The 15,405-nt window shown below is 37.4% G+C and overlaps 1 protein-coding gene across 1 annotated transcript in view; it reads left to right on the top strand.

Moving 5' to 3' along the window:
- Window positions 1-3,641: 3,641 nt before the first annotated feature.
- LOC135157187 (DNA excision repair protein ERCC-6-like) overlaps window positions 3,642-15,405 on the top strand; it is a 38,976-nt gene continuing 27,212 nt past the window's right edge. Inside the window, exons 1-2 of the mRNA XM_064112062.1 lie at window positions 3,642-3,769; window positions 12,432-12,521. Coding sequence (XP_063968132.1) covers window positions 3,647-3,769; window positions 12,432-12,521 — 213 coding nt within the window. The 5' untranslated portion in view covers window positions 3,642-3,646. The remainder of the gene's footprint in view (window positions 3,770-12,431; window positions 12,522-15,405) is intronic.

Genomic DNA, 15,405 nt, shown 5'->3' with positions numbered 1-15,405 from the left:
CTGTGGTGGTTTTTTCCTAAACAATTGCTAATTGCGCCAAACTGAAGTATTTTCAGGATTTTTAGTAAATGTAAAGATGAAAGATAAGACATTTTTCTTTCTAGAAATGAAGGTTTCGCTTCTCAGATCAACAGAATAGTTATGACATTTACTGGGAAATAGTCGTGTTATTTTGCCAAATCTTCGCTTTTTCCCAAGTCAATAGGCACTGTGTACAAAAATGCGTAAGGGCATTCAGCACGCACGGACGGGTTCGATCGATACCGCTTTGTTGTCTGCTCTACAGCTTTTTCTTTGCCTATTGTCACGCTACTCAATGGTCTCTTTAGCCCCTTGTATAGAGATCATTTGCAAAGTGTATAATGACGACGATAATCCGTGTTGGGTGAAATCACAGCATACCAAATACCTTTATTTTCCAGAATGAATAAAAAAGGGTAAATATTCCCTTGCAAGTACAATGATGATGCTGCGCAACGAAAGTCCGATACTAATTTGTGATTTTTGGCTTCTGGGCTTCAAGACGGTGGCCTCAATGTGTCACTAAAAATCGCCTTTGGTTTCTTCTTTTCATGAATTATTGTTTGTAATAAAAATACTTTTGTGCCTGAAGATTGCATACCAGTATTCGATCTGTTTTCCTGTTGCAATTTTAAAGAGTGAAGGAGATAAAATTAATGTGACTCGAATAGTGGATCTGAAATCATACCTCCCAACGCTACCCTCGTCTCGTTCTACGTTTCATTTTTCTATCTCCCTTTTCCTTCCAAAAATAACCATGCTACCGATTACTGTTCGTCACAATGAGAGAAAGTAAATCATTTTTATCTATTGAAATTGTGGAATCTAAATTATATTATATATATTATAAATATTTAGTTCTTTTGGTGCAAATGCTTCATTTGATTATGCTAATGAAAATGATATCACGAGTTGTTTGACCAGTGTTTCCCAGGGTAACAAGGTCTTCCAATTTGACACGATAGAACCTGATGTTGTGCTAAACATTCTGAAAAAGCTTGATACAAAAAAGGCGACCGGAAGCGATGGGTTGAATGTCAAACTCCTGAAATCGGCTGCACCAGTCATTTACGTTCATTTGACAAGATTATATAACAGCTCAATTGAATCTGGTTGTATACCATATGAATGGAAAGAAGCCAAAGTTACTGCCTTACACAAAGGTGGAGACAGGCACGACCCTAACAATTTTAGGCCAATATCAGTCTTACCTATAGTCATGAAAGTGTTCGAAAGGGTAATCCACACACAGCTCCACGATTTCTGTACTGAATATAACATACTAGTAAAGGAGCAGTCTGGCTTTCGGAAGCATCATTCAACCCACACTGTGCTTACCTATGTTACGGATCGCCTATACAAAGAGATGGATCGTGGTCGACTGACTGGTGTAGTTTTCCTGGATCTCAGGAAAGCATTTGATTCCGTCGACCACGATCTATTACTGGAGAAACTTTCTGTTTATGGTATTAAAGGAAAGGAACTTGAGTGGTTCAGTTCATACCTGAAAGGCAGAACTCAACGAACATGTGTAAAAGGGGTATTATCTGAAATTGTAGAAGTGAGTAGTGGGGTTCCCCAAGGGTCTATCTTGGGGCCACTCTTATTCTCAATCATGGTAAATGATATTACCAATGTTGTAAATAAGTGTGAAATCGTGTTGCACGCAGATGATGCAGCTCTCATATATAGTGGTACACATACTCAAGAAATTGAATCTGTCATGAATGAAGATCTACACAATGTAAATCGTTGGTTAATGCACAATCATTTGGTACTCAATTTAACAAAAACCCAGTACATGCTTTTTGGAACCCAACAAAGACTCAAAAATTGTGATCTAAACCTCGTCATTGAACAACATAGAATTGACAGAACGACGAATTTTAAATATCTCGGAGTATATTTTGATGAACAACTCACGTGGCGAACTCATGTAAACGAAACCAGTAAAAAAGTTGCGTCTAGACTTGCACTTTTTGCTAGATTACGGAAGTACATGACAGTTTCAAGTGCTAAACTATTGGCAAATTCATTAGTTTTACCGCATCTCGAATACTGTTCCAACGCCTGGACCAACTGTAACCAAAACTTAAAGGACACTTTGATAAAACAGCACAAACGAATGGCTCGACTGGTCTTGCAGGTAGACTTTAATACACCTACTGCAGTAGTGTTTGGAAGATTAAATTGGGTACCACTTGAAGAACGATGGCGATTTCAAATGTGCAAAACTATGTTTAATTCTATGCAGGGCGAAGCCCCAGGTTACCTCTCAGATTTGTTCCCGAGATTTAGTTCTGTCCATTCCCATCATACTAGAAATGCATTGAACCGTGGAATCATGGTTCCACAGGCACGCACCAAAGCTGGTAAAAGAGCCTTCTCCCATCACGGTGCGTGCCTGTGGAATCAACTTCCTAATGAAGTTAAAAACTCCACGTCGAAATCTTCCTTTACATCGTCATATTGGAGATATAGATACACCCATTTTAATATATAAGCAAGAATGATATTTTTCGACTATAATATTGCATTATAGTGTAAATGGTGATGTGCCTTCTTCTCCCGCTCTAGCTCTCTGCCGTGTTCTTTTTACCTCAATTCATCCTTACCCTCTATCTTTCTTTCCCCTATTACTTTCTACTTGTAGCTCTGGGTTAAATTATTGTTCTCAATTACACACACAATTTTCTGTTATTAGATTTATACTTGAAATTTCCATCTGTTTATGTTCAGGATTTGTATTTTCCATTTGTATTGTATATATGCTTGTATTTTGTTTTGTTTTGTGTTATACAGGGCCCCCAAGTACAACAGTATTTGACTACTGATGGGGTTACCCTGTATAAATAATACCAAATAAATAAATAAAATAAATAAATAAATAAATTAAAAGTGTTTTATTTTGTTCTTTCATTTTATTCATTTTTTTACCGTTCTGGGTTTTTTCACAACTACTATTTGTTTTAAAGGAAACCAAACTATAAGGAAAGAATCAAACTTATAAGAAAGAATGAAATGAGAGGAGCGATCTAAAAGTTGTTACATCAAAATCGGTTTTAGAATAAGCAAGAATATGGACGTTTGAAAAGTCTTGTACTTTCTATGGGGATCCTCAAATTGGCAAACATGCTTCAATATGGTTGATTTTGTGGACAACTCTCCATTTGTTTTGTACACAAATTTTCAGATTTCCCCCTTTACACATTTAACATTATTTCCATCTGACCTTGATAAATGGTCTGAATTATATTTTCCTATGACATAGTTATGCTCAGAATGAGACAAGATGCATTTTAAAAGATGATGGGGGAAATATGAAAATTTGTGTACAAATCAAATGGAGAGTTGATGACCACAATATCTGCCATTCTGAAGCATGTTGGCCAATTTGAGGATACCCTTTGAAAATACTACAAGATTTTTTAAACGTCCATGACTCGCTTATTTCATAACCGATTTTGATGAAACTTGTTTTCAATTGTTCCTCTCATTTTGCTCTTTCGAATAAGATTGCTTTTCTTTTGGGGATTTGGTTTCCTTTTGACAGAGATTATGATCTCTATGTGTAAGAACCCACTATTAATACTATTATTTTTTTATTTTACTTTTCTAGGATTATATGATTTGCGATGAAGGACATCAGATCAAGAACCCAGCGGCTCTGACGACCAAGGCAGCTCATGCCATCTCAGCTACCCATAAATTCATCTTGACCGGTACACCCATCCAAAATAACCTTATGGTATGGATATTGATCCTACTCTAATAGGTACTTACTTCCTGCCCATTAAGCCTCCTGGCATGTAGGGCAGCAACAAAAGCTCTCCACTCCCGTCTGTCTTGGTTGTCTCGGCAGAGATCCCCAGATCTGTCGGGGGTTAGACATTTCACTCTCCACGGTCAGTCGCCAGGTGTTCTTTGGCCGACCTCGTTTTCTCCTTCCTTTTCAACTCCATCTCCTTTTCATAATGATCTTATCCAAATAGGTCTTTTGAAGGACTATTCATTTTAGCCAATTAATTTTATGATACATGTATATATGTATTTTTAAATTTAATATCAGATTGATGTAGAGCTCTGGAAGCATTTGTCCATGGAACTGGAGATGGCATTATATAGGCTAATGTCTTTTGTAATGCGCCAAATCCACTCGGCAGAGTGCCCAAGGCGCAGTGAAAGAAGAGAGAAAGAACGAAAGAGAAAAAGTACAAATATAATAGTAATAGATTCAGGAACAATTAAGAGTAAGAGGCATTGAATAGACGAGTCTTAAGGTAACGTTTAAATTTGCCAATGGACGTGCATTCACGGATTGTCAGGGGAAGATCATTCCAGAGAATAGGGCCAGCGTGAGCAAAAGCCCGAACCCCCATGTCTTAACGGATTTAGGAATAACTAGGGAACCAGAGTTGGATGAACGTAGGGACCTGACTGGAGTGTATTTGCTGATTAGATTAATATTGTACTGTGGAGCAGAGCCATTAATTGCGTGGAATACAAGGAGAAGGATTTTGAAGATGATGCGATCGTTGACCTTTAACCAATGAAGAGATTTCAGATTGGGTGTGATGTGAACATGTTTTTTAGATAGGGTGACCAAACGTGCTGCAGCGTTCTGGAGCTTTTGGAGTTTAGACAACTGGGTGTTGGGTAAATTGTACAGTTGTAAGGCATTCCCGAAATCAAGTCGTGAATAAATCAGAGCATGAACCAATTTTTCAGTAGCAGATTCTGACAAGTATTTTCTGATGAACCCAATATTACGGAGCTGATACCTGACAGACCTACAAATGTTGGTTATTTGATTTGACATAGACATTCCACAATCTAACATAACCCCTAGGTTACGACACGTCTGGGACACATTAATAGTACATCCCGAAAAAGAGACGGATGACAACTTGACCTTACAAAGTTGAGCCCTTGAACCAAATAGAATTGTATGGATAAAATAGGTTTGCAAGTTATTTTTTAAAGTGGTGTCTCATATGTCGCAACATGCAATTCTAAGATGTCCAGTTCAGTTAATTTTAGTCTGGCAATTAAAATAAAATCAAAACATAAAAACAGCCTACAACTGGTGTGGCTGCACGTCTACTTAATTTCAACTCAAGATCTCCAAGCCATTTTGCCATTCTTCTACTTCTTAGTGGCCAGGTTGACACCAATCCTGTGCCTTTATCGAACACTCCGCAACCAGATCATCCATGTGCAATTTGCGAAGACACAGTCCCTGATGATGATGCTGCTTTACTATGTGATGCTTGTGGATATTGGTGCCGCATTTCATGTGTGTGCATTTCACCAAGCTCATACCAATGTCTTGTCAATAAATCAACAAGCTTCTCTTGGATTTGTATCAAATGTGATTCGCCAAATGCTGGCTCTATTACTTCTTTTCAGGGATCGGACTTTTCAGATTCGAATAGCTTTTCCCCATTGAGCTCTTCCCAAAGTGAGAAAAATGATTCGGACTCTGATTATAGCCATGAGCCTACTTTTCTCACATCTTCACCAAAACCCAGTCCTGCTCGCCAGAACCGATCACATTTCTCTTCTAGTAATTCGCGCCGACGATATAAAAAAAGGATATCAGAGCAATGGTCATAAATTGCAATGGGCTGAAGAGTGGGACCAAGCAGGCAAACTTCAAGGCTACTATTGCACAACATAAACCAGATGTAATTTTTTGATGTGAGTCTAAGCTTGACAGTGAAATATCAACTTACTCAATTTTCCCAGACAATTATCTGGTCTTCCGCAAAGACAGGGACAAACATGGTGGCGGAGTATTCCTTGCCATTAACAGCTCACTGACCGTTAGTGCATGTCCTGATTTTGATGTGGACTGTGAACTACAGTGGTGCAACATTAAACTTAAATACAACAAATCTCTCTTCTTGTGCAACTATTACTGTCCTCCAAGTAACTGGTCTACAAGTCTAGCGAGTCTTCATAATTCACTGTCGAAGTTGATGTCTAAACATCATAGGCGGCTTCCTAATATTATAATTGCTGGAGACTTTAATCATTAAAATATTGATTGGGAATCTCAGTCGACAACTGATCCTGCAAGTGCAGCCTCCCATCAGCGATTACTGGACATCCTCCTGCTGTTCTCGTTGCTTCAGACTGTTAGGGACATAACAAGGCAACATACTTGATATCATTATTTCTACGAATCCAGCACTTGTTAAGGATTTTCATGTATACCCAAGTATATCAGACCACAACATCCGTGTTTGCAAGCTCTCAACAAGTGCAAAGATTCAAGAAAAACCACCAAGGGAGGTTTATCAGTTTGAAATTGAAATTGAAATTGAAATTGAATTGAAATTGAAAAGGTTTTATTGTAATTATTGCACTTTGCAGCCAAAAGGCTGAATTGCGTACAATTTACAGGCATATATACATAGAGTGTACAGATTAAAAAACATAGTTGATACTATTAAAAATGAAAATTGTCCTTCAACTATTAAGGAATATTCTCCTAATAATTGAGAGCTCAAACTTGCGCGATGCTGCCTGTTAGGCGCCATAGAAAGGAATGTTTCAAAAGGCAGATCCCGAATGCTTTAAAAAGGCTGCTGAAGACTTCTCTAAAGGTTTCTTGATCAAGTAGTCCAGAGAAATGAAGTGTTGAAGAAAATTGGAACATAAGTACTTTTCTCAACAACTGTCTGTCTCAACTTGCACCTTCCAAGATGGCCAAAGGCAGAAGACACCTACCTAGGAAAACACCTACCATCAAACGCCAGATGCGCAAGAGAAACCGGCTATTTAAGAAAGCTTGTCAGCACTCCACTGCTGCTGGTTGGGAAACATATCCATATCCAGCCATAGGATATTTCCGCAACAAAATTGCTAAGATAGTTCACAGTGCACATTCTGACTACTTGGACTATGTAAACAAAATCATTGGAAATAGTTGTACAGTAAACCCCAAAAGATTCTGGTCATATGTCAAGTCGTGCCGAACAGAGAACATTGGAATAGCCTCACTTCGATGGGCTTCGAATTTGTGTGCTACGCCAATTGAAAAAGCTGGAAGTTTGAATGAGTTCTTCACATCTGTTTTTACCCAAGAATATGTCCACTCAATGCCTCAGAAAGGTCCCTCTCCATATCCATCCATAGGACAGCTGTATATTCACATCTGGTGTTGAAAGCAACTCTTACAGCTAAACCCTTCAAAGGCATGTGGGTATGATGAGATTCCACCAAGACTGCTCAAGCTTGTGGCTCATAAAATTGCACCAACATTAGCCTTCCTCTTTCAGCCAAATTATGATAATGGTGCGGTTCTATCCCAATGGAAACAAGCTTTTGTAACATCGATCCATAGGTCAGGGGACAAAAGTGACCCATCCAACTACAAGCCAATTTCCTTGACATGTATCTTCTGCAAAATCATAGAACACGTCGTTCTGAGCCACAACATAAAGCACATTGCAGTAAATAACATTCTTGCCGATGCACAACACGGTTTTCGACAAGGGTTATCAACTGTAACACAACTTACCCCGGTGGTCCATGAGTGATCTCAAACACTTCAAAGACGTAGTCAGTCTGATGTCGTTTTTCTGGATTTACAGAAAGCCTTCGACATGATACCGCATGAACGTCTTTCCATGAAACTACAATGTTATGGCATCTCTGGGGATTCTCTCAACTGGATCCTTGTTTTTTTATTGGAAGGTCACAGTCAGCCGTTGTTGGTGGGAGTCAATCATCATGGAAGGAGGTCTCATCAGGAGTACCGCAGAGTTCAGTTATCAGCCCTACTCTCTTCTTACTCTATATCAATGACACCAAAGATGACACTTCATCATCGATACATGAACGTCTCTTTGCTGATGATGGTGTAATCTTTCGTGAAATTTCATCAGACTCTGACTATAATGCTTTGCAACAGGACCTTTTATAATTTTAACTTCATGGTCATCAACTTGGCTCATGCACCTTAACATTAAAAAATGTGGTGCGATGTCTTTTACTCGGAAACACAGTCCAAGGATCTACCAATATCTCACCCTGGATGATTTTGTCCCAAGAGTCTCGGAGTATAAGTACTTGGGATCAACTCTAACACCAGACCTTTGCTGGAATACACATTGCCTAAATAACAGGCGAAAAGCCAGCAAGACCTTAGGACTTATCCGCCGAACTCTTTCGCCAAGCTCAAGAGAAGTGAAGTCGAGAGTTTGCACAGCTCTGGTTCGACCCGAGCTTGAATACGACTCACAGGCATGGAATCCCTACACCTCGACTGCCATCAGAAACCTTGAGCAAGTGCAAAGAAAAGCAGCTCGGTTTATTGCCCATGACTACAGGTGGTCTACGTCATGCTCACTCTTGTTGTCTGCTCACGGATGGGACACTATATCGTCGGCGACTCCTGGACCAATGCTCTCTTCTTTTCAAGATTCACTACAGATTTGTCAACATGTCAATGCCAGTTATAGTCACTCCGGCAACATATCTTGCAAGGAAGGACCACACACTGAAATTTGCTGTGCCAAAGTCGTCGATTGATTCCTACAAAATAATACTCCTTCCCAAAGACAATCCGAATATGGAACCACCTGCCTGGCGAAGTTGTATACAAAACAGGTCTACCAGCATTCAAAGAGGCTGCGCTTCCCATTATTAGAAATCTGAGCTTCCAACCTGATCCCTTGTTCGTTAAGATGTATCCAGGTTTTTACTTGCACATCGCACTCTCCTTTTATTGTAAAATATAGATCTTCACTATGACACCAATCTTTCACGACATATTGCAAAGTTTTTCAGATTTTTAGCTGGCCTGGAGGGCCAGATGAGCTTATGCCGTGCCGTGGCATTCGTCGTCTGTCGTCCGTCCGTGATTGCTTCTTCTTTGTCATTTCAAGTCGGATTTTAATTCCAGGGGCGGATCCAGCCTTCGCCAATAGGGGGGGGGGGGGGGGGGGGGTGGGGGCTGGAATTTTTTTTTCAGCCATATTTTCACCGATCGGCCGCGCGAAGATAATTTTTGGTATCCTTGCATATATAATGCGAGCGCGAAGCGCGAGCTAAATTTTTTGGAAATCTTATGTATTTTTTCCTAAAATTTGAACATTCTGGGCAATGTTTGTTATCCTGAAAAAGATATGTGTATGCAATTAAATAATTACAACGAACGCGATGCGCGAGCAGAAATGAACTGATGAAAAAAGTACTCGTGAAAGACTGCATGCAGTTAGCCATGAAGACGTTACATATTTATTTAAAGAATCAAATAATGCGAGCGCGAAGCGCGAGCTGAATTTTTTTTGTCATTTTTACGTAAAGAATGGAAATTCTTAGCACTTTTTAAAATAACTTAAGCAGAATAGGTATATAACTAAACATGCGAGCGGAAAATTTCTAGATTTAGACCTACTGAACGAGACACTCTATTCATGTTATATAAACCATGAAAAGGATGAGTAGTTGGGGATCTTTCTTACATTAATAATGCGAGCGCAAAGCGCAAGCAGAAAACTTTTATATACGTTTTGAACTGATCGAAAAGGTACCTGTTAAGGACTGCTTGCACTTAGCCATGAAGACTTTACATATTTCAACAATCAAATAATGCGAGCGCGAAGCGCGAGCTGAAAATCTTTGACATTTCTATATAAAGAATGGACAATTTTAATCTATTTTTTGTAATCGTGAGCAGGATAGCTATATAACTAAACGATTGATGCGAGCGCGAAGCGCGAGCGGAAAAAAATCGAGATTTAGACCTAAAAACGGGACACACTATTCATGATTCGTAAATCATGAAAAGAATGAGTAATAGAGGATCTCCCTCCATGAATAATGCAAGCACAAAGTGCGAGCAGATATTTTTTGATATTTTTATGATCTGAAACTGGATAATGATTTAAATAGAGAACAAGTTGAGTATCTGAAAAACATGCGCAAAAAAAAACAAAACATCATATTTAGACCAAGAATCCAGCCATTCTAATCCTTTATCATGAAAATCAAAGCGAGCGCGAAGTGCGAGCTCAAACTATTTGATATTCCGATCTGAAAAAAAGAGTCAATTTCAGCTCTATATTTCAAGCACTTCCTTTTCCTCTTGCTAAGCGCGAGATGAAATAAAAAGGACAACTTAAATATAAACTTAATATCTTATTCATTAATGCCTAATGAGGGCGCGAAATCTGATGATATTATGGCCTGAAAACTGGACATTTTTTGTAATTATAAATAGGATGCATCAGTTAATATATTTTTAACCATTAATGCGAGCGCAAACTGTGAGCCAAAATTTATTATAAACTATGTAATGCAATTTATATTTTGATCAATAAAGATTGGAAGTAAAAAAAAATATCATGAAAAGGGGACTTTAGAGACATACATAACTCGCCAATCAAAATGCGAGCGTGCAGCGCTAGCTGATACGTTTTGACAATCAGACCTGAAAAGGGATATATTTACAACTTTATGGAATACACGAAAATAATAGGTACCTGATAAATCAAAATTTGCGAGCGCGCAGCGCGAGCAGAAAATGTTAATATTCAGACCATAAAACTGACATTTTAACAGAGCACTTTTTAAGAATCAATTTGTAAATCACATAAAATAATGAAAGTTCGGTTTCCGAGGTGAAATATGTTTTGTATACTGACTTGACTTGATATTTAAACTCCATATTGAACAAGATATGAACATCACTTAACAGGCAATGCGAGCGCGAAGCGCGAGCAAAAATTTTATATGTATTGACATGACAGATTCTTTTTATTTTACAAGTCTTCTTATTTTATTCACTCATCTTCCTCCTCCTCTTCTTTCTCCTCTCTTTTCCCTCCTTTTTTCTCTTTTTTTTTCTTGCTTTCCCTTTTTAGGGGTGGGGCCCGGGCCCCTCGGGCCCCCCTGGATCCGCCTATGAATTATGTTTGCTTTATATGATAGCACTGGTTGGGGGATTCAAAATTTTCTTTTGAAGAATTTTGAAACTCAGTAAAAAAAATGCTTCTTCTTTATTTCTTTACCGATTATAATTTTTTTGCTTCCATCTGGTAGAGCTTTATGAGGTTCACCAATCTTCTACACAGAATTTTGACTTACAAATTAGTAATGCTAATTTATGCGGAATTTATTCATTATCACAAAAATGCTTAGAACTTCTTTATTTATTGAACAATTTTTTTTATCCATCTGGTAGAGCTACATGAGGGTCACCAAATTTCCACACATGATTTTGACTAGAAAATTATCTTTGCTAATTTATGCAAAATTTATTCATAAATCACAGAAAATGCCTTGTTTTCATTTGTTGATCAATTTCAATTTTGTTTGCTTTATATGATAGCTCTAGATGGGGATAAAATATTTCAACACAGAATTTTGAAACTCATTAAATATGCTAATTTATACATAGTTTTCAAAACTCACAAAAAATATTTATTTATTTGTTGACTGATTCTGAGTTTTGTTTGTTCCATCTGAGAGCTACATGAGATTTACAAAGGTTGTACAAAGGATTTAGAAATTTTGGTTAGAAAATTATTTATGCTTATTTAGACGAAATTTATTAATAAATAACAAAACATGTTTCTTCTATGTCATTTCTTCATCGATTTCAGTTCTGTTTCCTCAATTTATGTCACGAATATAATTCACTACCGTGTGAACTGGGCTGAAATTAAAAATTGTGTTTAATTTTTTGCGAGATGTCGGATGAGCTCCACATCATGTGTTAGTTTTATTTTTATTATTCATATTGTATTCTATTATTTTTATTGTTTATTTTTCAAGGTGAAATCCTTTGCCCAAGAACATTTTTATGCTGTTTTTATTCAAAGTCAATGATAAAACTATCATACAGACTCACCTTGAAAAATCACTTTCGATTTCTTTACTATGCAAGAGCTTGTAACCCCAACGGCGGTGACTTAGCGACCCTTGGCTATTTTTCAGATTTTGTTTCAGAGGGGAATATCATGCCTGCAAACACTAAACCTGCAGGGAGGGTGTTTTTATTTTTTATTTTGGGGGGCTACATGTACTTTTACAACCTACTGCCTAAATCTGCACCATTGGATAAGCTTTAACATTGCAGTGTATAGGGGTATTAGAGTGCTCTTAAAAATAAATCCAGGGCCCTTTTGAGCAATTTGAAGTCGTCCTGGGTCCTCGAATAATTATACCTTGCTGCATTGGCGAGGGCAATAAGGATGTAGCATAAGAATACATGATGTATTCTTGGTCATGCTTACAAAACAAAATTATATTAAAATCTTTATTAATTTCAAAACGTCTTCATTATAATGAGTAAACGACCCTTTTTATTCTTCATTTCCTAAGAAAAGATTGAAAAGATTAATTTTTTTGGTCATATCAGTAACTGACCCTTTTTTATCCCTCATCTCCCACAGGAATTCTGGGCTCTATTCAGTTTTGTTGAAGGATCAATTCTCGGCCAGCGACGAACATTCAAGAGCGAATACGAGATCCAGATTAAAAATGTAAGATCAGGGAACCTTAATGCTTCTTTTACATCCTGTTGGCCAGTGGCGGATCCAGGGAAGGAGGGAGGGGGCACATCCTGCCCGCGCCCCCCTCTTTTGAGAGCCAAAATAAAATTATCCGAAAATGCTGTTTTTACAGAAGTATGCCCCCCCTTTTGAAAGTCATAGCATATATTTTTAATGGGAATATGTTGTCGAAACACAAGTGAGGATCCTTTTGTTTTCTTTTCAAGAAAATGTGCCCCCCCCCCTTTTGGAAAATCCTGGATCCACCCTTGCTGTATGCTACATGTAGTTTAGCCTGCTTAAATACATTGGCTGCTTTCTATCTCGTGACGGTATTGTCTGTGTCAAATGGATGAAAAGTAGCAGTGTAATTAGCCAAAAACGATTTTAGGGGGCTGCAGACATGTGTATTGTCATATGGGTCAAAATATCTTTTAAAAAATAATTGCTTGCCAGCGAAGCTAGTGAGCAAACATTTTGACCGTCATATACAAAAATCTAATTCTGTGACAATTTTGACATAGTGTTCAGAAAGTAATGTCATACTTCACCTCTCTTTTCCTTTCTTTTTTTCTCTCCTTTTTGTCTCATCTGCATAGCAGAGTGAGACTATAGGCGCTGCTTTTCCGGCGGCGGCGTCAACACCAAATCTTAACCGAAGGATAAGTGTTTGAAATGACAGAATAACTTAAAAAGTATATGGACCTAGTTCATGAAACTTGGCCATAGTTTGTCAAGTATTACTGAACAACCTGCCTGAGTTTCAGGTCACATGACCAAGGTCAAAGGTCATTTAAGGTCAATGAACATAGACCATGTTGGGGGAATCAACATCAAAATCTTAACCTAAGTTTAAGTTTTTGAAATGTCATCATACCTTAGAAAATATATGGACCTAGTTCATGAAACTTGGACCAGTGTTTTAGTGCCGTGATGCTCGGCCTTGGCCTTAAGGCGCCTTAAGGCCTATATTTTCAAAGCCTTGGCCTTGAGTATTTTGAGCCTTGAATTTTCAAGGCATTTTCAAGGCTTTTTTAAGGCATTTTATATTTTGTACTTTCATTTGTTTTTATATAAATAATTATAAATGTTTCAATTGTTATGTATATTTAATGACACAAATGGTCAATACTACCAGTCAGCAGTATCAGTAGCTGCAGCAGTAGTAAGTGTACTAGCAGTGCCATCAAATGTAATTATCACCATTTTCAAGAATTATCATCACATATGTAACAAAGAAAACAGCAGTGATGAAAAATAACATTATTTGGTAATGTGTTGTAATCATGACTAATGATGATAAAGAAAATATTAATAATAATGATGGCAAAAATGATCATGGCAAAGCTTATAGTGATTCGATGACAGGAATAATTCTAATAGATCTGACTGCAGTTTTGACAACAATTTTCATACTTAAAATAGGTAACTCTACAGAATGATAACAAGGTTGATTTGTATTCCATTATGATTTTCCTTGTATTATTTTCTTTGGCCAACAAGAATGTTTTTAGTCTTGAAAAGATTTGGTAAACTTGAACACAATCTTAAATCTTGTCATATCCAAACAGGTTATGTCAATGGCATGATGAGCCAAAAATTTTGAGAGGCCAAGCATGGTATATAGAGCAAAATTTCTGCCCAAAAAAAGTTGAGAGCAATGAGAGCGAGCGAGGGAGCAAAATTTTTCACCCTCTTACTATAAGAAAAGCTAATTTTGTGATAGATTGTGACAATATGTTTAGAAAATGATTCAACATTCACTCCTTTTCCTTTTTTTTTCCTTTTCTAAGTTTATTCTTGGTGGTGGAACTTCGTCTTCTTCTCTCTCTCTCTCTTTTTTTGAGGGGGGGGGATTTCTGATATGGAATTGGAAGAAAGAGAGAGAGAGAGAGAGGAGAAGGGGGAGAAATACGTGAAAGCGTGAAAGATGGGGTGACACATTTGGCTGGCTAGGCAGAATATACTGCAAAATCAGTTTATATGTTGATAGGCAGTACAGTACATATTTTCTAAATTGTATATATTTTGTTTTGAGTCTAGTGTCTCAGACTGACAAAACAAAGCAAAAATATTTTACTTCTTTTTAATCATATGGTTTGATAGTGAATTTCATTTCACTACAACAGTTTCAAGGAAATAAACAACATATTTGTTTTTGTGTCAGTGTGGTTTTAATAGAGAACTCTATTTTACTGTTTCCAGAAATAATTTAGATTTACCCTCCCCCAACTAAGGGTATATGGGGTGCACCCTGTTTATTTCATATCCTTTTGAATATGACTTTATTTTGTAAGATAAATGTAGAAGATACAAGAAATGAGAATTGAAACTTAAAAGTGGTTGTAAGCAGAAAAAAATCCATGAAAACTGACAAGAGTCCTAAAAATGACTTATTTTCAGGTCAGCATTTGATAATCTCAACTTGCGCTTTGTACTTTCTCCCCCCCCCCCGAAAAAAATTATTGTAGGAAAAAAGGCCCATTTTCTAAAAATGAAAATGCCCTTTTTTCAAATGAAAATGCCCTTTTTCAAAAGGAAATACCTTTTTTATTGTAAAACATAACACAATTTAGGTTTGAGAATAACCAAATTTTGGATCGCGTTCGCATCAATTATTGTTTAGTGCGGTAGTAATCCTCTTCATGGTTACAAAAATGTTTAAATTGTCCAGTTTTCAGGTTGGAATATCACAAATTTTGGCTCGCGTTCTTCACCCACATCAATTATTGTTAAGTAAGGTACTCATTCTGTTCCCGTTTACCAAAAAAAAATGCTTAGAATGTCCAGTTTTGAGGTTGGAGTATCACAAAGTTTTGAGCTTGCGCTTTGCACTCTCATTATTTGATTGGTGAGTTATGTTTCTATTTATGAG

Source organism: Lytechinus pictus, chromosome 17 (genome assembly GCF_037042905.1).
Source record: "Lytechinus pictus isolate F3 Inbred chromosome 17, Lp3.0, whole genome shotgun sequence".
Classification (NCBI taxonomy): Eukaryota; Metazoa; Echinodermata; class Echinoidea; order Temnopleuroida; family Toxopneustidae; genus Lytechinus; species Lytechinus pictus.
The sequence above is the reverse complement of the archived record's forward strand: the minus strand, read 5'-3'. Positions and strand labels throughout refer to the sequence as shown.